The 25,412-nt window shown below is 53.0% G+C and overlaps 4 protein-coding genes across 4 annotated transcripts in view; 3 read left to right on the plus strand and 1 right to left on the minus strand.

Annotated features, from left to right (window-relative positions):
• The window catches only part of CSUI_006018 (u2 snrnp auxiliary factor or splicing), a 15,296-nt gene extending 5,153 nt beyond the window's left edge, over positions 1–10,143 (plus strand). Inside the window, exons 6-13 of the mRNA XM_068066183.1 lie at positions 334–436; positions 1,080–1,211; positions 1,613–1,771; positions 2,802–2,879; positions 4,156–4,284; positions 4,682–5,498; positions 5,844–8,836; positions 8,971–10,143. Coding sequence (XP_067921840.1) covers positions 334–436; positions 1,080–1,211; positions 1,613–1,771; positions 2,802–2,879; positions 4,156–4,284; positions 4,682–4,825 — 745 coding nt within the window. The 3' untranslated portion in view covers positions 4,826–5,498; positions 5,844–8,836; positions 8,971–10,143. The remainder of the gene's footprint in view (positions 1–333; positions 437–1,079; positions 1,212–1,612; positions 1,772–2,801; positions 2,880–4,155; positions 4,285–4,681; positions 5,499–5,843; positions 8,837–8,970) is intronic.
• Positions 10,144–11,774: 1,631 nt separating this feature from the next.
• On the minus strand, positions 11,775–16,737 carry CSUI_006019 (RecQ-mediated genome instability protein 1). Its single transcript, XM_068066184.1, has 2 exons — positions 15,667–16,737; positions 11,775–14,600 (listed from the first exon to the last, which is right to left on the minus strand). Exons 1-2 carry the CDS (start codon positions 16,276–16,278, stop codon positions 13,014–13,016), a joined length of 2,199 nt encoding a protein of 732 aa, XP_067921841.1. The 5' UTR covers positions 16,279–16,737; the 3' UTR covers positions 11,775–13,013.
• CSUI_006020 (uncharacterized protein) lies at positions 12,848–14,485 on the plus strand (the record flags this gene model as incomplete). The annotated part of the gene is made up of 3 exons (XM_068066185.1): positions 12,848–12,978; positions 14,090–14,159; positions 14,288–14,485. Coding segments are annotated over 3 exons (399 nt in total), but the record flags the coding sequence as incomplete, so codon positions are not given.
• Positions 16,738–16,873: 136 nt separating the features above from the next.
• On the plus strand, positions 16,874–25,412 carry CSUI_006021 (uncharacterized protein; the record flags this gene model as incomplete). Its single annotated transcript, XM_068066186.1, has 8 exons — positions 16,874–18,077; positions 18,423–18,544; positions 19,184–19,558; positions 20,389–20,451; positions 20,735–21,943; positions 22,554–22,804; positions 23,595–23,713; positions 24,396–25,412. Coding segments are annotated over exons 5-8 (2,350 nt in total), but the record flags the coding sequence as incomplete, so codon positions are not given.

A 25,412-nucleotide genomic window follows, 5' to 3' on the forward strand; every position in this document is an offset into this window, starting at 1 on the left:
TAACAAACTTCGGGGCAGCTTTCTTGGACCCGCGAGCCTTTCTCCGAATTTCGTTGAGAGACAGCGAACCTTTGACTACTCTCAAGGTTCGAAAGAGTCCGGTTTGCGGGTTGGAGCGCGGGGGGCCATACAAGGCCTTAGTGTTTGTGATAGTAGCAGATTTGGAACGAGAGCCGAAGACAAAAGTGCAGGTGGACGCGGGCGCTGCTAGCCTGAGGCGCTCCAGCGCAGGGGATAGTAGTCCGTACGTGTCACTTTTCGGATCCGAGGGGGAATGCCTTCTGTATGGCCAAGCAGTAGCCTTTGTCTATCACGTTGAGTTTCCACTTGCAGGAGTAGAAAGGAGGAGAAGAGGGAGACAGCCTCGAGATCAGACACAGGTCCGGATAACAAGATCTACATTCAAAACCTGCCGCCCGAGATGGGCGAAGAGCAGGTAGGTCCTTTTGGTCGCTGTCTACGAGAGATGCGTGTATTCACGTTCTTCTGTTCCTCGTTTCTGCAGTCGTTTGTACGCTGTTCTAGGACGAGTGTCTCGCCTAAATGGCTCGTGCTGGACATAATTCTGCCATGTGGTTCAACACTTGCTGTTTCTTGGAAAAGGGTGATCTGCCTACGCTCCCCCCGGCATTGAACGGATTGAGTGACGTGTTTCATCCATCGCATCCGCCCGGCCCGCGGTGACAGCACCCTCTACAAGGGCTCTCGATGAAGTGACGACACCGACAGGTTTATCATGTGGTGCGAGTGTCGCGCTGGTATCTGTGTCTGCGAACCGCGAGTGTGCTAGAGGAGTCCAACAGGGACACACAGGAGAAGAGGGAGCGGATCACAGCACGTGATGTTATGCAGCCCTGCTCGGCGATTCTGTCAGAGGGAACAAAAGGCGGCGGGTCGTTTGTTCCGGCCCATGTTTGTCTCCTTAATCTGTTCGCAATGTAGCAGCCCGCCCACGCATAGGGGAGTCTGACTTTCTGCCTAGCAGATTCATCCAACCCCCCCTCGGGACCGGAGGCGGTCGTGTTTTTTGCGCCTGTTAGGGAGTCCCTTCGTTTCTTGTGGTTGCCGGCTTGGTTTAGGTCAGAGATCTCTTGGAGCAGTTCGGCACTTTGCGGGTTCTTAACTTAATCAAGAACGTGCAGACAGGACAGCACAAGGGCTACGGCTTTTTTGAATATGAAGATCCCGAGGTTACGGACCAAGCTATCCTGGTAAGCACGACTTCAGGCGGGTGAGGTGTCCTGTCTCTTACAGGCGCATGCATACACGTAGGCGTGAATGCATGCGACGAGGGCAGAAACAGAGATTTCACCTCGAAGACCCTTCAGTGCGCGAATATGTGCGTGAGTCAGCTGTTCGGTCAAGCGTTGTACGCACGGTAAGGCAGGAATTGCCGGAGTGCAGAGTTTCTACGTTACAGCGCGATAGGTGAGGTCGTCGGCTGCGCAGAGGGAAGGCCTCTGCCATTCGGACATGATGTTCTGTGCACTCAGGAGAGGCCAGCGGGGCGTGCGAGACTTTCTCTACTCGCATATGTAAGCCCTGCCGTTCGCCGCCAGCGCCACACATAACTTGTTGGCACATGCACGTGTTTCATTCTTTTTACCGTCAGGCTTTGAACGGCTTCGTTTGTGGCGCTAACATCCTCAGTGTCCAACGGGCGAACTTTTCCGGCTCGCTAGCTCGCGATACGCATCGCACCATGACAGTGACGAATCTCCCCAACTCGGTGACGCAGACACTTCTGTCAGATCCCCTTGTCGCAGTGCAGGTGTGCTGAAGGGAGGTTTGGACACCTCCGTGCCCTAGCGTCTGCAGTACCTGCGCACGTCTAAGTATTCAAGTTCGTCCGTGGACCCTCAGTATGCCTTCGTGGGTTGTTTTTAGTTGCAAGCACGTTTGACAGAATGGCGGAAGCTGCCCCCGACAGCTTTATCGTGGGGCGCTGGTAGCTTCCTGCTGACTAGCTAATCAGAGCTCGGCTAACGGAACTCCTCTTCTGCCCGTCTGCTGGGGCGTACTTCTTGGAACAAAGACGGAGAGCAGCTCTGTCCGGATGCCGTGTAGCTGCAGGTGCGATCCTCTGCGGAGCGGCGGTGCAGGGGTCATGAGTGTGTTTAGTATTCGGTATAGTGCGGTTTCATATTCTGGACGCTGCAGTATAATCATTGTTCTATTTAGCACTCCTTGTAAGATGCTTTTTCTAAACATCTAGCTTTCAACTAATAGATTTTTGTGGCGTAGTAGCTTCAGGAGAATTCTATTGTTTTGTCCGATATCAAGCCAACCACAAGCACCCAAAGAGGGCCGTGTTGCCGGTGCGGTCAGCCGCTGTACGCCGAAGCGGATTTCGTTTGTACCCGAAGTACCGAGAAAAAGACGAGAGAATGCTCATCAGTTCAGCCGCCGATTCTGTATACAGCACTGTTCGGACTTACACGTAAGTTAGCAGGGAGCGCGGACAAAAGGTTTGCAGCACGCATAGTTTCAACTGTCACTCCGCGTGCTTGGTTGCACCCCTCCGCCCCGGGGTTGCTTTGTGACTCTGTGTGTTGCTATCTCTGGTAAAGTGCTGCTTTGCCGTCGTATTGGTTAGCAATCGCGTACTCTAACTGCATTTGTGGGCTCGACTTCTTGATCGGTTTCCGATGTATTTCGAGGTCCGTGTCACATCGTCTGATGGCTGAGCTAGGACCTTTCAGTACTCCTGACCACACAACTCTACCTAGTTACGTATACTTCATGAGCCTTGGAGATGTACCAGTTGAGCAGTGGGTGGCGTTCCTTTGTCCGTACTGCAGGTTAGAGCAGCTCGGAAGATTGGGGAGCGCCCTTCGAAAGTCGTGCAACTCTTGAACTGTGTCTATCAGGAAGATCTGGTAAGGGCATGGCCGCGTCAACATCGCTGCCGAATCAGCCCGCAATGGCAGAACGATCTTCGCTTTTGCTTTTATTCGCCGTCATTGTTTCCGTAGAGGGTGCACTCAGACTAGTGATATATGATCCCGGTGTCGGTGATTCTCTCCAAGGTAATCCGCTGGTTTGAACCGGCGTCGGGGCTTCTCGACCGTTCTCCGTCAGTGTTTCCTTAGGGAGTACACTCAGACTAGTGCATATATGATCTCGGTGTCGGTGATCGTCCCAAGGTAATTCGCTGGTTTGAAGCGGCGTCGGGGCTTCTCGACCAATCTACGTTCTTTCTTGTCGGATGCAGTTTACGACGCTCAGCAGCTAGCACCTACACGCACGCGCCCGGACGGCTGCGCTCGCGTGCCACGCAGTGTAGGTGTTTTTTTTTTCGTGCCGGGTGTAGTCTCAAATGTATCTGGCACAACGTGTCTGGATGCAGAACAGAGGGTAGTAACTCGGTAGGTTGCTGTGTATATACGTAGTCCTGCACGCTGTTGCATAAGAAGGGGTGTTTTTAACCGGATGAGCAGAGTACAGATCATCCGCCGGTGAGTGGCAACTTCCGGGGGTGAGGGGGTGACAGCAACGAGGATGTGGGCTCGGCGACTAGTGAGAATGTGCCGTCCGCAGTCGCCTTACCAAACGACCGGGCAGTTGTGCCGTGGCGATGAAACAGCGTGCATGTGACAGCCTCCAGCGCAAAAGTAGTGGCCATCAGAAAGAGGGAAACGTCGGCGTCCGCTGCTGTCACATGCCAGGAATGACGGCATGTGGTAGAATTCGCCGGGTTTTTTCCGGGTTACGTACGCTGACGACATCTGGAGGGGCGCCGTGTCGAAGAATCAGCTCTTTTTCTTTCCTTTCCTACAGCAGTCTCGCCTGTATTCACGCGGTCACATGTGACTGGAGAGCTTGCGCCAGTCGTTGGCCTCACAGCCGTAGGAAGCGTTTTGATGTCTTCCGCTCTTAGGCTGCATGCACGCCACTCCGCTCCTTCTGAGCAGACTTCGACGGGTTCAACCAGTCTGGGAACACAGAATGTCCTCTGTGTTGACGTTGAGCCTTCACGGCAACTTGTACTGCTAGTCGGATCGCCACGGACGGCACTTGTCAATGGAGCCCTGCAGATAGATGTGTTGCAACGTGTCAAAGCGCCACATCACGGTCTTCATACTGAAGGAAAAGTGTATTTCGTGTCGGTGTCGCTTTCGATTGCTGACCTTCCTTTGCTGCGGACACTAACAGATCGACCCGAAGGAGTACGAGGCTCTGTACGAGGATATAAAGCAGGAGGCAGCAAAGCACGGGGCACTTGAAGAGGTTCTTGTGCCAAAGCCGAACGAGGACTTGTCCTACCGCGAGGGTGTCGGCAAGGTATGCTGTAACGGTCTGCAGTACGAAAACAAGAAACCCTGGGTTTGGCAGTCTCGAGTGAGCGAGAGAGGGCGTCGGGTGGCCAGCGTCAGCGGCATGGGACAGGTAGATGTTTCAGGGAATCCCAGACCAGAGGAGGCAGCAAATGCACTTTTTCGTGTTTTCAACTGAAAGGCGGAGATTTTTCTTCTCCATTGTTCTTCCGGAGCTTTTTCCCCTGTCGTCTGTCCGGGGGCCCCGTGAAGCAGCCATGTACATCACTTTTGGCCGTAGCTGCTCAATTCGCGACTGTCTATAGGAACTCAACAGGCAAAACGGATGCGTCCGGTTCTCATTTTGAGCGGCGATTGTTCGGTATTTTTGATGTAAACCGTGTTTGTGCTTCATCTGCTTGCAGGTATTCTTACGGTACGCAGACGTCACCGCCGCTCGCAAAGCCCAGCTGATGCTGAACGGAAGACGCTTCGACAGCAACCGCATTGTCTGTGCGGCGTTCTTTCCCGAGGACAGGTTCGCTGCTGGTCGCTACACCCTGACGTAAACGCAGTAGGGGGACCTCTCGGACTTCTAAGACAGGCACCGCTTTGTAGGGTCCAAGCCCTGTCGGGAGCTACGCTAGGGCAGGGCCGAACATCGGAGAAAGACCAATGAGGAAACAACTCTTTTGCCTGTCTTTCAGAAGAAATCGTGTCTTCGGGTAGCGTAGGTAGTGGGCGGACAGGGATTTTTGCTACCGACTTGAAGAGGAAACTGTGGTGTTTAGGCTTTCTGTGAAGGCGCTTCGTGGCCAGCGAAGCACATAAGTGGACACTCGGGGAACTCACCAGGACCCATCCTAGTGCGAGTGTCTTTGAGTTGTCGATAGAATGCTAGTACCCACACGTCACATTCATTCTACGCAGCAGCAAGCCGACCCCTTTCCCCCGTGCGACCATGAACGGCGGTAATCTGATCGGTCAACTCCTGTGGCTTTTGTTTGCTTCGTCTTTCTGAGGACGACGCGTCGGACTGTCACGTTAAATTGCTTGCATGTTCTGGAGCCGTAGTGGACAAGCCAGCATGTCTCGGTACGCGTCGCCTCCGGCAGGACTGACGTAGCGGCTGGTACGAAAGCCTCGGAAGTCGGAGAGCACAGTCTCTCGTTCAGGACCCGCACAGAACCAGGCAATCAGAAGCTCTCAGCACGGGATGGTGTTCACACCGGGCATACACAGGTGGGCACTCACATCACACACAGGTGGCGTGCAGGGAATGCGGCATCATAACCAGCAGTCGCGCAGGGGCCCAACATCGGCGTTACAGCTGATGCCGACTAGCGTTCGGACGCGGGTGTTAAAGGGTTTTCTGTCATGATTAAAATGAGGTCAGGCCGACAAGCTTGCCGGAGACCAACACTGATAGAGAACGTCAGTCGTCACGCCACGTCCGTATGGTCCACGCAGGGGAAGCGTTCAGGCAGGCTTGCGATACAGAGGCGAGGTCAGTAGCGTTTCTCCCGCTCAGTTGGTACCAAAGATCCAAATAGCGCCCTGTGTGGGCTTGTACCGTGGTGCGCTCAGCCCTAGCTTCATGCATGTACAAAGGTGAAGCCACTCCGCTACTGTCAAAGCGACCAAAGAGTGGCTACTGGGCCCCCCGTCACGTAGTGACATCCGTCTGCACTCGGCAGCTGTCAGGGACCTTGTGTGCTTCTTTGAGAATTATTGACCGTGGCGCTGAGCAGCGTCAGGGAAAAGCGAAGGCGTCAGCGCCACGCATGGACCCGTGCGGCTGAGGCTGTACGTGCCTCCGCGCTGCAATGGGAGACACGCAGCGTGGTGCGGTGTGAGCGAAGCACATGTCCCAAGCGAGAACTGCAGGTTAACAATACCTGAGGTGTTCATAATCCCAAGTGTTTGCTACTCCTTGTCATACTCACATCATCGTTAAGCTTTTTTGCGTGAGCCGACTGAGCCCCTGGCTTGCACGCCGTCCGATAAATGCCACACTTGTTCCGCGTCAGGGGGAGCTTCGTTTTGCGGGACGCGTCGCATAGAAAGAGACGGTACCGGGGCTCGTGACAGTGTTGGTGTTGTTCTACTCCAGTGACAGTTTGCTCTGCAGGCAAGAAATACGTTACAAAATCTCACGGGCTTTTGCCCGCGTGCCGTCCGTTATGGAAACGCTCGCGTAGTCACTGTCGGTGGTGGTCCCTTTCTCGCGTAGACATTCTTTTCGCTGCGCAGGTTTCTGTTTACATGGCTTCCTTTTGCACTACGCCTTCATGGGTTCCTTATAAGAAGCCCCAGTAGCGTCAGCTATTTTCCTTTACGGGGAGTCGGGCAGCGCCTGAGGTAGCGGCCGTCCAGCGCCTTGCGCACTGCCCGGCGGGCCGCTCGGCACATCCGTAGCTCACTTTCGGATCTTGTGGAACCCAGAGTTCTGCGTTTCTTTTCGCCATGGGGATCGCGACAGACAAGAAGCTGATCCTGGCTCCAGTGTCGTCGTCAGACTTCACAGCCGCTGCAGTTGGCGGCGTGTTCGGTGGTCTCGCGTCGTTTCTGGTGACCCACCTGCTGCTTGAGTTGACATTCAGTCCAGTTTTCTCGACGTTTTTCGCTATTCTCCTAAGTGTCATTGGTATTGTTGTAATCCAGCGTGCGCTTTCGATCCAGCCAGTGCCGCCGCCTGCGCTAGATTGCGGCGACAACGATGATGTAGACTCAGGAGGGGATCGATCTGGCGCCAAGCTGTACACTACGCAAATCCAGACTCGGAGGCTTCTGTTCGCCTTCGCCTTCATGATTGTGCTTAGTGCAGTGTTCGCTCTTTTCGTAGACAGAGCCTGGTTTACAAACATCAACTGGATCGTGAAAATCCCAATGTACTGTCTGCTAGGCAACACGTTGTGTTTCCTGTTGGTGTTTGCTGGTGTTGATATTGTCAACTTCTACTACGATATTGCTTGGTGGGAAGGTTGGGGTGGGACTAGCAACGGTGGCCTATGCTTCGTCAGCTCACCGTCAGCTACGCTTCCCGTCCATAACTCGTCGCAGGTGTGCGTTCTAGTTGTGGGGTCTTTACTGCTTGGCAGCGTGTTCGGGTTTTTCTACGGCCTGTTCGATCTCGAAGACCTTCACTCTTCCGTCCGCATGATACAAAGCCGGTATGTTTGCGTCCCAATCGCTGTGATCATCGGCACCTTCACTGCTGTTTTAACGGGTCGTCTAGGAAGAGTGCCGGGCAACAGCTCTTCGAATTCCAGAGGACTTGCGGCCACTGGCTTTTCAGGGACAAGCGATTGCTCCAGGGTAGCATCATTCAGACAGGGGTCAGCACAACAGGCGGTCTCAGCAGACAATTTCTTGGACGATGAAGAGGATGAAGAAGACGCCATGTTTTTCGGCCGTCCCTCGGTTTAACAGTAATAGATTCCTCTTTGATGCTGAAGAGGATTCACTGTCCTTCGTTGCGAGGCTCATGTCATGCGAGCAGGCAGTGGTTTCTTCCTTCCACGTGAAGCTCAGAGTATTTCAGAATCTGCTTTCGGCTGAAGGGAGGGGTGTGTCGTTCTTCTTTCGCATCAGCTACGAATACGTGGCCGGTGTTATTTTGACGGAGGCTTGAGGCTACCGGGGTCGACGTGAGGCTGATCGGTATGTTCTCGGAAGCAGTCCTGGTATCAGAATCCTCGATATTCAGTTCACGGTGCCGACGCGTGCGCACCCAGCATGTGACGAGGCCCGTGGATGCAGAAGGCAGGCAGGTCAGGCGTTTCTCTTCTGACCTGCAGTTGCTGCATAGTCGCTTTCGGAGCACCGTCTCTCGGTCCTACTGTTCTATGTGACTCTAGAGGACTTTGCTTAGAATCTACGCGATGCGGTTGATGGTCAGACCGACGGGGAAGTGGTAAACGGTTTAGCGGAAGAGGTTTCGACCTCGTAGTGTCTCTGCAAGCGGCAGACCGGATGAGCTGGATTCGGGCAAGCGTGCCATGCCTGTGAAGGTGAGTCCGCATCCTCGTCGCGGGGACCGGAGCTCCTTTTTTCCAAAGATTATTTGGGGGAGTTGTAAACGCCTGCAATCCAGTTTTCGGACGAAGCGACGGGTTACAGCGAGCGACGTGATCTGATACATCGACACTTTTGCTTAAGTATTGAGCACCTGCTCGTGGTTGGGCGGGAGGAGGATTTGAGAGGACAGCTGAGATGATGTCTCGCTTCTGCCTCACCGTATTTGAAGTGCAGGGGGTATCTACCTGCACAAAGAGACGGACGACCGTGCAACATCAGCTGCTTGACAAGTGTAGCGCGTGAGGAAACTGTCGACACTGTAACCACGACTTCAGAAACAGCCGGACTGGCGTTCAGCGCCTTCAAACAGAGATGTCTTCAGGTGAACAAGAGCGGCAGCAGCGATCCATCTCTATTGCTAAAGGGCGTAGGCGTCTACTGCGCTTTGGGTAACGCGCTGCGAAAGGAGAGGAGGTTCGGTATCCCCTGTGCTCGTTTTTCCGTGAAGCCGTCACTGACAGGCCGATGGTGGATCAACTTTTTAACGCAATCAAAAAAAGGTGTGTCACTGCGTACGCATGTTTTCCTCCCGAGCCTGCATAACTCATGTGCACGTGTGTTCACTTGCGCTTTTGTAGATATTGGCACTTCGGGCTGACGTGTGTTCAGACTTTTTTCCGAACTGTTTTGTTAGACACTTCTCGCCTTCTCACTCGGGCTTGAGGAAAGAAAGCCACTGAAGGAGGTAGAGGAACACGCAAAGAGAAGGCTAAAGCGCCCACGTCGTGGCTTCGATCTGGACGGTAACTGGAGCTGTGACGAAGTGGGAGGTCATCTCCCCCATCGTCTGTTTTGAGAGACAGACCAGCCTCCATACGTCAACTGTATGTTCACTGCACGCTGGACACTGCATGTTGGCTCTCATCTGCGCCCGATGGACAGCTTGGGCAGCTTCCGCGACTGCGCGTGCCCAAGTGAAACCGACTTGCAGCTTTTTGATGGAAAGTGTAATCTTTCCGCTCAGACTGCCAACTCACCGCTCGTCCATCAGAATGTCTACTTGAGGGCGTACGCGTCGAGGAGGGTCATAGGAATATCAATCAGGTAACATAGATGGCCGGTCGGACCAGAATTTTAACGGGACACCATACCCGTAGGGGACACGGAACGCAGTCTGCCGGCACAGGGAGCGGGACGTAGCTCTCAAGACTATTGAGCGAAGGCGCATCGCGGGTACCAGGCTGCCCTCATTCCGAACTGCTGCATTGTTAGCAGCACTTGCAGGTGAAGATCTTCTGGAGTCGGAGCGTCCGTTTGGTTGCGGTTTTGGCACATCTCGGGGAGCTCCGTATCGTAGCAGCAACGGGGCCAGCACAGGCAAGAGCGAGGCGTTCGCATTCATAGTGTCTTTCAGCACTCCGAGCAAACGGTCAGAAGGGGACAGAGGGGTTTAGTTGCAGGTGGCGCTCTCCCGCGGTCCAAGTCACACAACACGAGGAAGAACTCTTTCACGGCTTCATGACTTGCAAGCGTTGCTTTTGAGAGTCTGGTCGTACTGAACCAACTTCACCCTGTGGGGACTGGTTTCATGAATTGCTGTCCCACGAAGACGAGGTTTTCTTTGTCTTTGACAACGTTTTTCTGTTCTTTAGCAGAACTAGCTCAACAGTAGGGCCCATTTTGTCCGGTGCTTTCATAATATGCGGCGGTGGGATTTGCGCTGAAGTCTCCCTTGAGTCGCAAAGACACTGGTTGGGTTGCAGGCTTTGCATGATTAGTCCAGAACTGACCGCAGCTGACCGGCAAGAACGATAGTCGCCAAACTGGAGTCTTAACAGCTTGACGACAAGCGTTTACCATTCTCAGCCGAAATCTGAACTGTCGCACTCCGGGTTATTCAAGCCATTTGATTAGTATGTATGCAAAAAAGAACTACTTTCGCTTTAGTGGTGCGCGAATTGTTTTGACTCTTCGGCACAGGCTCAGCCAGAACCCTATGGCACCTTTGTCCGAGAATGCCCCTGCACACCTTTGCTTGTAAGGTTCTTTTCATAGAGCCTGGAGCCGAGTCGTGCCTGTAACGTGTGTCGACTCAAAAGTAGAGTTAATTCTGTGGCTGGCAAACTTGAAGTGGAGACGGTGCAAAGCCAACTTGACACGGCCCTGTGAGACGCAGCACCTGCACTACAGCCACGCATGGCTCCGCATTAGGAAAGGAGATCGCTCGGCGAAGTGGGTTGACAGAATCACGGAACGAAGCCAAGACAGTGCTGTAGGTAAATATTCCAGACTACTTTCCCGCCGCAGCACTTGAGACGTTGCAAGTACAGCGAAGGAAAGCAAAAGGAACAGTGTGGGTGGTTCGAAAGCAGAGAAAGAAGCAGCTTTGTATCCGAAGCGACGCGCCCGAGTACGATGGAAGAAAGACAGCCTCGTGGTGTGTGAAACTTGGTGTCAGTTGTTAGTGTAAGCGGCGTTTCATCCAGAGAGGAGCTTCAACATGCGTGAAGCGCACGTGGGTATTTGGTCCAAGGCCTCCTAGCAGGAATGACGGCTGCTTGGAAAAGCAGCCGATTACAACCCGGGCCGAAAAAGGGCCCTGCAAATCGGTACATAGGCACTTTCACCTGCAGTTGCTGAAGTTGAATCGCACGGTACATACTGTCGTCCTGCTTGGCGCAGACATCTAGTATTCACCAGGTAGTTTCCCTCCTGGATTGCGACCTTCTTATACCACTTTCTTTTCCCTTATCCCAGCAGTGCGCTACACTGCTCAAAGGCATCAGCAGGGCGGTGTACATGCCATCTATCAAGCTAAGAGTGTAGTTTGTTGGAATTGTGAACCAGAGTTATTTGCAGGAACACGAGTGGTCGAACTACTGCAAGGTGATTGTGAGTAAAGGGTTTAGGTTGAACCAGAATGATAACCCTTACTGATGTACAAAGTTTACGGCACAACCTTAATCCGTTGAGGGTAACGCTGCTACCCCGCAGAACAGCTGCCACGAGATCCCAGGAGTTCCATAGTTCCCCCGCGGCCGCGCGACCTTCGGTCAGCATACCAATCAGGGGGACCAGCTCAGAAGGGTCGTACACAACTCGGCATTCACTACGCGACTCTGATGTGAACACCGTACTAACAACAAAGGCCGCAACTCACTCCCCCGGTAAGTAGGCTGTCACGCCTCACAAGGCGACTGCGCGGAAACGCATCCGGACATTACAGTCAGTGCCAGATTATGTAGCTTCTCCAGGAGCCTGCCCTGTGTTCCTGTGGGACTGACTACAGTTTCCAGTGACACACTGTTCCGTTCTCAAGCGCCCTTGTGAACGCCGGGTTCCCCGAAAGGGATGCCTTTTGTCGACTACGGGATCCCACGGCCCGTGAAGTATGGTCGGTGGTTTTCTTCTTATCTTCTTTTTCAATCTGAGACACTCGGAGCGTAGCGTCTATACGTGGATTCACTTCACCAACAACCAGAGTTACCTGACAAAGATAGTCCGACTTTTGGCGGCAAACACCGCCTTGGTATACAGCGTGAAGCGCGAAAGCCTGCCGCCGTGTAACTCCTCACTGGCTAGCATTCCATAACCAGTAGCCCCTGTATCTCACTTGTTACACACTCACTGCGTTGCAGCACCGTTGACTTCGGGCGACGCAATACTCGGCTTCACCGAAGTAGCCCGTTCCCCACAGCGTCCTGCCAGTGTACGGCGCGTCTGGCAAACCACGTTTTGCGGTTGACTGAACCCTCCACCTCAGCCTATTGCCGACACATCGTCGTAAGCTCATGTAGTGAGGGTACCACTACATGAGCATGTAGTGAGGGTACCACTACATGAGCATGTAGTGAGGGTACCAACGCACACCTCCTCTGGGCGCGCCGAACGAGTAAGCAGGAGTGCTTGTCTTCTTGCCCTTGGAAGCTTTGTACAACCGCAGGACTGCTGCGGGAGTGAACAGCAGCAGCGCACTGGAGAAAAGGCTTGCATCACTCGAACAGGGCCTGAAGAAGGTTCTCGCGAACGGCCTACATTTCAATATAGACTGTTCGCCGAGGACATTTCTTTCCAGCGATCTTAAGGTCCTGCGGTAGAAATCACCTCAGGCTTCCCAATTGTTAACAATCGCAGGAAAGTCCTCAGTGTGCTGGAATCCTGGGAGTCGCAGCTGCTTCTAACCACAGAGGGAGGCTGGGCTCCGCGCAAGATGCTGTAGCTGATGGCATCAGCTGCCTGGGTGAACACTGATGCCGAATGGAAATGTCCTTGAGGGTATTTCTACGAAGTTGCTTTGTCTGCGCTGGGGGCATACTGCGCTTGTGTGGCAAGGGCGCCTGCTCCTGATCTTCGCTAACATTGTCCCCCTGACCTCTACTTCCGCGAAACCGAATGCCCTCGCTTGTTCCCTTTCATAGTTCACCCGCATCATCTTCACCGCTATGAAGAAAAGTTGATCACCACCTTAAACCGTGCACCCGTTCAGCTCACTTTCCTGTGAAACAAAGAGACCATCAAAACTGTCCGCCTTGCTTCCTTTTCTCTTTTCTTTTGATCGGTCCTCACCAGCACCGAATACATCCGCCACCGCAGAAAGACCAGACTGCCTCCAACCTCGGTCGGGAGGACGGGCCCTGCACGAAGCAGAGGGAGGAGCCGAAGGGCGTAAAGACCTTGACGAGGAAGTTGATGACACTGCATGGTGAGCCGAGAAATCCGAAAAGAAAGGAAACAAAATCAAAGAGAAGAGATTACTCCTATATCCTCGGAGACAAGATTATCGGCGGAGAAGATGCTTTGAGTCTTCGCTGTTGGTCTGCTTTCGAGGGACGCGCGACGTGTCGCGCACTTCTTCGAAGAGACAGCCCAGTGTTTCTCGCGTACTTTCTGAAGACCGTTTCTCTCTGCTTTCGTTTGAAGCTGCTTCGCCGAGAGTGATGAACAGCTAGGAACATGTGAGGCTGGCTGAGTGCGGCCATTCGTCTTATGCTCCAAAATGTCATCGTCGACAGCGTGTACAAGCACACCGCAATTTGTCGAGGAACGTACTTCACTCTTTGTTGACGATAGCACTTGAGCGGCTGACGACAACTGTTTTATCGACGGCGCTGTATCTATCGACGAACCACAGACGGCAGAACACCGGACCTCGTCTGGAACGCGGTCCACCTTTATGTGTGTGATTAGCCGCCTTGACCGCGCATTTGGCATGCCAGCGTCCGACACACGATTTGTGTCCGAGCTCGTTTTCGTTTCATTGACAAAAAAGCAGTTTGAGTCGCTGGACACCTCCTTCACGCAAAGCACCGCTGACGTGTCTTTGTCTTCCACTGTACTGACGTGGCCATTCGACTCAGGAGACTTCCTTGGGCTTGGTGGGCTACCACGGAGCCAGCCCTGTTTCGTTTCGGAATCTTGCACACTTCTCATTTGTGCACCCAGTCCCTCGTGTAACGCACGGCTCGTCGTTTCCCGGACCCGCTGGTCGCCGTCGTCTATCGCATTGTCGGCAAGGAGAAAGGAAGGTGGCGGGTCCGGGCTTACTTTAGAGTGCAATGCTTGCGGATGGCGAGCCTCACGAAAGTCCAAGCCACTTCTTCCACTTTTCTCTATGCATACACCGTAGGGTAGGGCCTGACTAGCTAACGCGAGATCCTCGATATCTCTCAGATCACGCTCAGTGAGCTCACCTAGTTCGACCACATCTTCTTCGCAGGCTAGAGTTCTCGCACCTTCTGCGGGCAGGTTACTCTCTCGATGGGAATCACCTGTCTTGTCGACTCTTCGCCGCCTGTCCTGTTTGTTTCGGACAGGGCACCCTTGTCTCCTTGCACCAGAAGTTTGGAGGAAGCCACCGAGGGGAGCCCCTGTGCTGAGGAGCCAGTCAGTCTCCCCATTCTGATGCGGTCTTTCGTGAGGGTCTTTTCCTTCTGATGCTGGACCGAAAAGACCCTGATACCGGGTTGAAGACACACCGTTGCTGTGTGTTCCGACTTGTCGCTGCTCCGCAGACGGTTCGGAGATCTTTGTACCAGCACAGACTGAGCCAGGACGTGGCACATGAGCAACGGGAAGTAATCCACGACGAGATGCCTCAGTTTTTCTCTCGTCATCTGTCAACTTGTTTTCGGTCACGCGCGCAATGGACGAAGAAGAACGGTGATTATGAGCAGGCGAAGAAGGCGAGGCTGGATGAGTTGTCCTGCTAGATGTCGGCGCCGCGACAGGAGTGATAGCACAACTCGGAGTGAAGCCCGGGGAGGCAGAAGCAAGAGAACATATCTTTGTGGGTGCGGTCGAAGACGAGATTGGAGATGTACAAATCTGAGAAAAGAAAAGGCACGCCGACGAGGACGGATACGCGGAAATGCATTGTCTCCAAAGAAGCGTCGCGTTTATTTTCATGCCTGTGAAACGAGTCCCGCTTTTCAATGTCTGTGTGTCGAAGTCTTTCTTCACTTCCGCTGCGAAAGAAAAAAGTTTCCTGCTTCACCACTCCCGCACCGACGGGAGTCCAGCATTCCAAGGCATATTAGGAAGCTGTCTTCTTCCCCGCCGAGATTTTCCCATCAGTATTTAGTCCTCTATGCAGAAGAAAACACGGGCAAATCTCCACATCAACGCAGCTACGCCGTTGTGAAATTTCTCCTTCCTGGAACCTGGTGAGTCTTTGGAGAGTCGCAATGTTTGACCGCGCGAAAAGCGCCTTTGAATGCCTACCGTAACTATTCGCCTCGAGGAGTGTCCCTTGGGTATCACTGTAAGCGAGGAGAAGCGGCAGAGAGCTCACAGAAGCTACCCCAAAACTCTTCATTTCTGTCGCATCTGACGCTATAGCAAAAAACGGATAAGACCGCGAGCTGGATATACGAGCATACGAAGACTGCCAAGCAGGATATACTCTGACTACACATTGAAAGCTCGATAACAGAAGCCTTTGGCGATCGGACACACCACAGCGGTGGCGCGACTATCGGCAGCTTAAAGATGGAGAGTCCGGCCTATTACGTCCAAAAATGTGTCGAGGAAAAACAGCCTTGCCTAGAGGTCGTCCTCATTTCACTCATCGTGTGGTATCTTCTGTGTTACGGTGTCTAAAGAAAAGCCTCTCTCCGCGCCGACCACAGAAAAGGCAAAAGTGTGTGTGAAACGGAAAGTCTCTCCTGTGATCTTTGATTTACTAAGGCGCGCCTGAAAAGTATAAACGCCTAGAGATCCGCCTGTCGTACTCTCTGCAGAACACTGCTCCTTTGAGTTGATACATGACGGTAGAAGTCGTCCTGCTTCGTCGTAAGAAAACACTTCGCAGGAAAGTTACCGGACAAGAGATATGGCGTTTGAACAGATTGTTTAGTGTACACACCGAGGAATACGTATACATGGGACTTACTTGTACATGGCCATGGACAGCGTTCTTATTTTGTTGTATGTCCACTTCGCCGTCGTTACCCCCCCAAAGAAGACGAACATTTCCTTCCTGCAGAAATACAATTCCTCTCCGAACTTCGGGTCCATTGAAAATCAAAAATTTAGCCCTGTTGGCGAGCGTGTGCTCACTGAAACAAGGAACTGGCCGATATTCGACAGCACAAATACTCTGATGACCATCTGTCAAGACGAGCTTCAGAAACCTGTTTTTCCCGGCAAATTTGTTCCGATGCCGTCGTGGTTCATTCAAATTGACAACCTCTACAACTTGGAGAATATGCGCGCCTTCAAGCTTTCCCCGGCCCAGTGAGCACAAGCCAGGAGGTAACGAAGGCGTTGCACTTACAGCCAAGTCCGAAAGAAGGAATGCTTCGCATATTTGTTCCTCGTACGTCAATGCCGAAACGGGTGCGCGGCTTTCAAGAGAGCCAACAGGTGACGGAGAGGCGCACACAGCCAGAGAGTTGAGAGAATTGTCCAGGCCAAGGATCCACTGGGAGCTCAGAAAAAAACCCTTCAGACGAAGAGAGGCAAGAAAATTCTCAACATGAATCTCCGACTCTCGCACCATCATCTTTCATACATCCAAGCTCCGAGAAGCACGGGAAACCGGGAAAAAAGTGAGGAGCTGGGACTCTTTGCGCCTCTCTACATCCCCACTGTCCAGCAAACCCCCGGACTACGGAAGACAAAACGGACTACGAGAGCTGATTCGAGCTTGGACACACAAAGGAATTAGGAGATTGACCTGCTGTGTAACCGCGTGCGGTCAGCTTCATTCCGGTCACCCTATGTCCTTACAACACACGACGCTCCTCGATAAACTACCCATGACCACGTAGGCCAATGTGAGAAAGAGAATTTCTACGTGGGAGAGGTCGACTGCGCCGGTCGCGTGGCGCAGCGCGACGATGTATCTGGAAAGCAGAGAGCAGCGCTTCTGCCCTTCTACAAAACGAGCGCGCATCACGGAGACGGACAGTCTCTGAACGCACGAGTACGGCACGACCGTGGTGCATTCCGGCTGTTCTTCATATAGAAAGGAAAAAGAAAGCCCTACACGTGCAAAAGACGTGCGGTACGATACATGCGCAGTGCATGTATCTCACCTCGATCGGAACAAAGTGGGACAGCTTCACGTATGCAGAGTCTTAAAAAAAACTCCATTCTGAGGTGCTCTCCTGCCTTTAAAGTATCTCTCCCGGTGTTCAGCTAAAGAAACATAGCAGAGGCTACCCCTTCCCGGGCTGCAACAATATGCTGCGTCTCTTTTGCCTACATATCGACACGTGAGTCCAGGACACATCTTCCGAGGTATCTTACCTTGACACCGCCGCGAGACAACGGTGAGCCGGGGGGCTCAATGTAAATCCTGGGACGCGACCTATCTTCACAAAGAATCCGCCCAATCAGCTGCCCGGCGCGGCATTGTTCATCATGGAGAGGTCGGAAACATCGTCGTGTCGGGTCACACCTTAGATGGAAAGTGCGTCTTGTTCGTCCTCTTCGGCTTAGTTTTTCTCCCCCCCCCGTGGAAGGATGCTTGGAGCCTGTTAGCCACTTTTGCCTGTTTCGGGGAGGCCATAGTCCCGTGGCTGCGGTCTGCTCGTTAAGCTGGTTCCGGCTGTCTCGGTGTTTCTCATCGTCATTCATATCGGCTCGTGCGAACACGCCGCAGTGCGGGAGGTAGAATGGTGGTTCTGCCTTTTTCGTTTCCTGCCACTCCGTTTTTTTTTTTAATTATCCCTCTGGGTCATACGGCTTTGGTTGTCTCGCATCTAGCTCCTTCTTTTCCCTCCTTACAGGTATATCATTTTTCTCCTACCACGGGCTCCGCCAACTCTTGTCGCTCGACGCTCTTCGGTGGAGGCACCTTCAGAAAGCCCTGCAGTCTCTTTCACCCATATCTGAGGCCATCTTCGTGGGAACTCCCTCTTCGCTGGGGTTCTGCAGGGTTGCCGCAGTGTAGTCCTGTATGTCGTCGCCGCTTTTCTTCACATCACATCCGCGAACAGTGGTATCGACAGGGTCATGAGCGATGGTCGTGAGCGCTCCCTACATCTCCACTATTTCCCTGGCGTTGGTCGAGTTTCTCGAATAGGCTGCTCGGTTCTCTCCCAACTGCTATGTGCCGCTTTGGCTCCCTTTCTTTCCGGAGCTTGGCTTTTCTTCGCGTAGTAGATGCACTACACTTGGTTCAGCCTTATGCTTTTTCTGAAAGACTGCTGAGCCTCAGGCCTGGGATTGATGCTCTTGATAAATGCGTACCTCTTCAGACGCTCTTGATATTCACCCTTGAGCGCTATGGCACGGAGCGCCCCTTGTGTCTACAAGAGAGGAGCCGCACTCCCCGTCATTGCTCACCTTGACGTGGTGAGTCCGTGGGCGGTCCCTTCTTGGTCTCCTCGGCGTTCGGCGCTGCAGCGTAATAGTAATCACAACCCTGGTAACAGCCAGGTATTCTGCTGTTTGTGCGCGTCCGCGAGTGGGCGTCGTCAACGGGCTCCCCTTTTCACGCCCCGCCAGGTGGCAACCAACTTCGTGGGGTCTCTCGTACCTTCAGGCTTGCGCCTCTGTGCATGCGTACAGATACGTGTAGGTGACCGTCTACAGGGCAGCTATATATCAACACTTCTGTGGGTTTGTGGGATTACTGAATACTTGTCGGAAACAGAAGCTGCACACGCAGGAAAATGATGTCGCCCTGCTGCTTGTTAGGCTGGTGTCGGGATCTGGAAGCACGTTGAGACTATGTCCCTGCTCGTCAGGACTGCTTTTATTGCCAAGTGGAGCACCGACGATTGGGAATTCCCAGAGACGAGCCTCTTGTTGTACAGCAAGTGAGTCCCACCACACCCAACAGGCCCCCCTGTTGCGCATTGCTGCCCGAGCATCCCAGAAATCCGTGTTCTGTCCGAGCGGACAGTTACATTTCAGTTTATTGCTTCAACAGCTCAGAGATGCCTAAGGGGACAATTCTTTCCTGCCTGGAGCGCGGGCCGTCCTGGTACGCTGGCGCCACACACCAGCATAAGCACGGGGCTTCTTTCTCAGTATATCTCAGAGCGTGTTTGTATGCACCAGGAGCACGTGTACATGGGAGGAATCAACGTCAACAATGGTTCTAGGGCAAGGGGCTATGAGGCTAGGCCGACCGGGTCTTCACCCCCAGGGGTGCTGCATGTGTCAAGACGGTACAAAAGTCGTCAGTCTGTCGCTATCTACCCACACGCAAACTGCAAATTTTGTCGGCCAGTTCGGCTTCTTCATTTGTGTTGCATGGCCACAGCCATAGTGATGGCAAAAGAAGTCATGAGTCTTGGGTTGGTTGACTTTCTTTCGTTCTTTTCCTGGTTTCCACACAATCACAGCTGCCCTAGTAGCCCTTCACAGACGTTGTGTAATGCAGGTTTCTGCCGCAGGCATTTGACCGAAGGAACTGACGTCTGTTTGTCTTTTTCCTGTGTGGGTGACCGTAGTGGGAATCCGTGGTCGCAGTGAATTACGCTGCAAGGCGGTTGGGAATTCGACGAGGAGACAAGTGTGCCCCTCTTTTGAAGAAGTGGCCTCAGTTGCATGCAGTTCACGTCGACGTTCTGCAGGTTAATGAGGGCGAAAAGGGAGTTGTCCTCTCGGAACAAACTCAACAAGAACTGCCCGGACAAATATGTAGGAGACCGGCTGGCCCGCCCCCGCCGGCTTCAAATAGCAGTACAGCCGCGGATCCGTACCAGGGCGGCTGTCTTGCTGAGGAGAACTTTTCTTCTTCATTTCCGAAGGGGGAAGTGAGGGTACAACAGGCAACCACTCGGAAAGTGGTCAGGGGATGTCCAAGGAAGTTTGTGCCCGTGGATGTGAGCTTTACTGTGCTGGATTCATGTGCGTGGTCCATGCGAGTTTACGTGCTTCTGTCACTGCCCCATGTGCTTTCGTGGGTCCTTGCCATGTGGGAGGCCACTATGCCAGAAGCTGTCCAACTCTTTACTCGATGGAGAGGGTGTGGGTGATGACGGTGTCGTCGTGTACAGGTCTGCAAACGTACCCTGCACACGCGTGCACTTGTGATGTCACCGTTCCAGTGCAGTAGCAGATATGGAGGTACCGTGGATTTGCGTGTGGCGTACGCGGACTGACGGTGGGCTACCAGCTACATTACTACGGAAAATCTTCTGTTTTTTTCGGCTGGATGTAGTTATGAGTACATCTCTACACATGTTGTGGTATCGATAACGTGAGCTGATTTACGCTTTTTCAGGACAAGATGCAGTAACATATCAATGAGAATTAGCAGTACTTGCCAGTGAGACGTGCCTTGAACACTTCGCGGCGACAACATCCGTCATTGACAGGCATTTGCCCTGTTAAGCGCCGTTTCTTACGTCTTTTGTTGGCCTGCATTAGAGGAGCTTCCGGATTCGCATGCGCGACTGTTAAACGTATCACGTATGTATGTGTATCCCTCAAATGGTTGACAATCTCCTGTGTAGATGGGCACCGCGTAACCGACTGTGTTGCCTGCTCGAGACTGTAATATGAGGGACGCAAGAGAATTTTTGTAGTTGGGTGCGTCCTTGATTTCTGACGGCAGAAGGAAGTTTCCTTTCATCTTCTCCAGTCGTTTGCGAGGCCGCGTCTGACTGGTTTCTGGAGTTGTGCTAGACAAGGAGTTTCTGTGTATCTGCAGGTATCCAGACTTCGGGAAACAGGCAAAGTTAGTTTGGCTCGATATCGCCTAGTGTCCAACGAAGTAAGCTTGATGCGAAGTCATAGATGTAGTTTCGTGTGATCAACACCTCTCTCTGTCTCGACGAGCGAGCAACTGTAGGTACCTGCACATGAAGAGAGGCTGTTGCACTTGCGAGCATTCATAACAGTCACTCTTATTTCGTCTTCTCGGTGCGCACATTCGACGTTGCATTTCAAGGAGTTTTCATACTGTCCGTGTTTGACATAGTTCAGATTGTGGCGTTGTTTTCTCTGTCCGTCAGATGTTCCTGTCATGATTTTCCGGGCACCCTTTTCATTCTCAGATTCTGTCAATCTTGGTCGAGGCATGCCCATCGGGAGTGGAGAGAGCGTCGGTGGATGAGGTGTATCTGGACTTAACTCCCCAGACTGCAGAGATTCTCACGTCGTTCTTTCAGGAGCTGGCAGCCACACCAGATCCATTTTCCAGTTCCCGTGTCTCTTGTCTTCATTCATCGTCTTCTACCTGTGACAGCGCCCGTTCAGCGGAGAAAGCCTACGCGACTGCTATCTCAAGTGCTCGATTCCAGATGAGACATCAAGATTTCTCAGCCAGTGAAGCGGCACATCAAGTGGCAGGCAAGGCGGAGGGGGTTAAAGCCAAGGCAGTGAGTAATTGCGTCCTCTCGCCTCGTCGGGGGACACTGATGGAGCCTCGTACTGACTTACCATCTCTTGTTGACCAGCGCCGTTTGCTGGTGGAGTGGATGAAGAGACTTGGAAGGAAGGAAGTGTCGAAGAAGTTGAGAGAACAGTTGGGAAAGCTTGTTCCCGAGCTTCTTGATGACGCGCTGTACGCGAGCATTGCGGGTGTGTTGGATCCGCCACGGCAAGACAGAGAGCTTGATACAGCCACTATTCGGGGCCGTGCTCCGGTCTGTCCGGGTCCCTGTCGTACAGAGTCAGCGTCGAGTCTTCAAGCTGCAGGGGGAGTGCGAGTTTTCTCACTCGAACAGAAGCACGAGTTTGTTAAAAATGTGGCAGACATGGGGCGTGAGTTGGAAACGACACTGGCGGAGGACGTGCCTCCCCATTCCCCCTCGAAACAGTCCTTAGCGCAGAAGGGAGGGGGATACTGGCCCAGAGAGTGTCGTTTTCAAGCTGGATATGCAGGTCCTCCTCTTCACTGCAGTACGCTTCTCGAGCTTCTCGATTCAGCGGAGCTGGAGAAATCTTTCGGAAAGCGACGCAGTATCGAAGAAGCGGCCCCTCAATTTGTAAACGGGGGCGATGCAGTGAGCGCGAAGGAGAGTGGGGGAAAAGGAAGGGAACGACGCACTAGTTGTAGTGCGAAGGAAGTAGCAGGTGCCTCCACTGACGGCAAGTGCCCGGGAGAAGAGAAGAGTTCCCTGTCAGAGGATAGTGGAGATATACTAGACTCGTACCTTGAAGCGGTCTGGTTGTTAGTCGGCGCGGTCCTGCTTTACCGAGTTCGTCGTCTGGTTGTGGAGCGCGCGCGGTTCACTATGAGTGGCGCTGTCGCGAGAAACAAGGTCAGCATGTGATTGAAATAACCTCTCCCTCGGTGATTGCGAAGTATCTCTTTTCGGAGCATGAGCTTTGTCTTGCTTAGCGTGTTGAATCACATCGAGCACGTATACGGAATAAACGCAACGCGGACTAGAGTCTAGGGTTCTAGGGAGTTCCCGTGCTCAGAGAGTCTTCAGCGCACCACAGATCGTCCAGGCAATGAAAGTAAAAACACGCTGGGGTACCTGGACCGCCTCCTCCGTTCTTCTTTCATCGCATGTATTTCGCTCACTACTTCCCAAGTTTCATGGCACTTCGCGTTCTCTAGTCCCACTGTGTTTTTGCTATGGGTCAGCTTGGTCGGCTTTGCTTTGTATTGATCGTTTTCCCCACCTGCTATTCTGATTCAGTTTCTCACCATCGGAATGATTGCGAAGACGCCTTTGGGCTCCACTCGATCATGAGACATCGTCCAGCAACAACTGAACCTTAAGTAGCGAACGATGTGCAGGGCTGTACCCACCGGGCACGGTAAAGCGCTCGTACCCGTCTCCGTACGTACAGTTGGCTGTGGCCGTAGATGCGTTTGTAACGCGCGAGCGACCAAAGACTATGGTCCCGCTGTTTTTGTAGTTTCTGGCAAAGACGGCATCGGCCCAGTTCAAGCCGGATAAGCAGGTGATTGTCCCATCGTGTCGAACAGAAGCTCTGCTAGCACCTCTGGACTTTCGGTCTCTCAAGGGAATGAGAGGAAAAAGAGGCCAGAGAGTGACTGAGGCTTTCCCAGACAAACCTCTAGTGAAGGACTTGCTGCAGGTTCCTATTGAGACTTTCAGATCCAGGCTGGGAAGGGAAGAAGCTGCTTATGTCTACAGTATGCTACGGTAAGTGTGCGCGGCTGTATCTTCCCTCTCAATGTCCTCAGCCACGGGAGAGAAGAGATGGCTTTTCTCTCCAAGATTCTCAAGCCTCAGGAGACTCGTGGTAATCAACGCTGTTTTTGCAAAAGTGACTTGTTCACCTGTGAAGTTCGAAGGGCGCTCAAGTATTTGCCCCAGTACTCTCATAGTGAGGTTCCGGTGTTCCTTAGCTTGTTCTCCGGGTACGTGGGTTTGGCTTCGAATGGGGTGACGCCCTTGTGTGTGGACGCGAGGGACAGTTGAATGATTTCTCACGCGGAGTTCCTTCGACCCTTCTCAGTAGCCATCAAGGCAGCCTGACGAGCATTTCAATCACATGTGCAGTTTCTCCTAATTCAGTGATCTCACACATACAGTTTACTTCGAAGTGCACTTTTCGTTGGAGTGTGGGGCGCACCGGGCTCCTGCGGTCTTGCACTTCTCAACCCTTGGACTCCGCGGAGGCGCGCTGCGATTGCGACGCTACGTGCCTTGCTACGCGGTCTCAAAGTGAGTTACGTCGTGTGCAGACTCTACCCCTGAGTCGTCTTCTGCTCTGCTGAAGGCAAGTGGGTTTCTCAAGCAGCCCTTCACTGCTTTTTTGTCAACCTTGACACAGAGAAAGATGACGGCTCTCTGCAGACAGTACGTCCGAAACAGACAATGTAGTGACGCTGATGTGGTGGAAGTTCAAGTCCCTTCTTGCACATGTCCGGCAGTTGAGGAGACTTGAAAAAATGATAATGCTTGTGTTTTAGTTCCTCCTCTTTTTCAGAGGAAATGTTGACGGAGGCGGTGCTCTGAAGGAAAACGTGAAAGTCAAGTCGATGCTGGCGTTCAAGTCTTTTTCGAAAGGGCCAGCGTTTCCCGACGAGCTGTCAGAGATCAAGTCTGGTCAGGGTTGGGGTATCTTCGGCCGGTGGCTCTCCGGGCTTTGTTTGGAACTGCATCGGAGAACTGAGCAGGAGTATCTGTCGTGCCATCGCGCTCCGAAGACACTAAGTAGGGAAGAAAAGAGGTGCCTCTTCTCTCGACGTCTTTTCGCGAGAAACGAATGTAACCTTTCGTGCTGTGGCTGAGAGAGGTTTCGTTTCTTTTGGAGTTAGATAAACTGGTTGCCTGGTAACCGCGGGAGACTGCGAACCTGCTGTGCGTTGAACGTGGGCATATACATGTGTACGCTTCACGTGTGCCTCATGCGCACCTGTAGTAGGGGGTACACTGCTAGGGCATCTACAGCTGTGGCTGTTGGAGTTTTATGGCGGACAGCAACGCTGAAGAAGTCAAGCAGCACTCGCCTTGCTTCTCCTTTTCGTGGTGGCGTCTCCGTGTGCCTGTACGACATTTTCTGCGTTCTGGAATAGCATGCTTGCAGGTATCCGGTTGTGTTCTTTTCCTAAGTCTCACATGTGGTCAGAGATTTGTTGGTACATATAGATGTACTCAGTTGTCAGGTAGCCGCGCATCTAGACAGTGCGACTTCCTAGCCGCGCACGCATCAGCTCCGTACGTGATTATGGTATTCAAGTCGCTTCGTGCGTTCTTTTCCGTGCTGCGCTGTGTTCCTCCCGCGCAGCGGTATACTTTCAGACAGGTCCTCCACACTGCCAACAGTACTCGCGGTCGAGTCCCTTGTGCACAGGAGCAGCTGCTGGGACAGCTGCCCCTACACTGGGGCAGATTAAAGCGGCAACTTTTCAATCCTTGGCGCGACTTTCTCAGGATCTTGGTGGACATGGACTACCACCTTGTTCCAAGATCGGTATGGCGGTATCCGGGTTTGTCGAGAACGACCGTAGCTCAATGGACAACACCCCGAGGATTACTCAGTTTTTCTCCCCCGTAGGCACCGGTGGCCAAGGGGTAAAACCAAGTACATATATGGAGAAACCCGCAGCTAATAGCGTCACGGAGCCAGATAGGCACGCCCACCTCATGAAAAGAGAGGAAAGAGGGGGTCAGTCAACAGTCGGTGGCGGCGCGAGTGAAACGCCAAGCAGGGAGCAGGCTCCAGAGAAAGATGAAGACGTGTCGGAAGATACTGACAGGCTAATCAGAAGCAAGACGGAGGGTGGAGAGAGTCCGGTAGTATCAATTTCAGGTACTTCCGAGGGCAGACCCAGACATGTTGCCGTTGCTGAGGAGCTCGATTCGAAAGCTGGGTCAACTCCGCGTGTCTTGAGAGAATCGTGCTACAGTCTGGGGAGATACAACACCGCATCAGAAAGCTCCACAGCAGTCCACATTCAACGTGTGGAAGGTGAACCAACGGAGTTTGCGTCACTGTCCCTCGCGGCTACTTCATCCTGCAGTGGAATTGCTGAAACACCAGTAGACAGTAAGATCCACTCTAGGCAAGGGGAACGTGTTTCTTTACAGCGAAAACGTCTTCGTTCGGAGCAGGGTGAGAGAGCGATCTTTTTGGAAAGAGGTTCCGGTTGTGTTGTAAGTCAGCCGGATGCTGTCGAGACGAGCCCGTCAGATTGTCACACAACCAGGGATGCACGGGAGTCTTTTTTCGAGGACTGGCGGCCACCAGCTGCCCGGGCCTGTTTTTCCCTAGATGTTGTACGCATCGAGGATTCTCAAGAAG

This window comes from Cystoisospora suis (assembly GCF_002600585.1).
Source record: "Cystoisospora suis strain Wien I chromosome Unknown contig_3011, whole genome shotgun sequence".
Lineage (NCBI taxonomy): Eukaryota > Apicomplexa > Conoidasida > Eucoccidiorida > Sarcocystidae > Cystoisospora > Cystoisospora suis.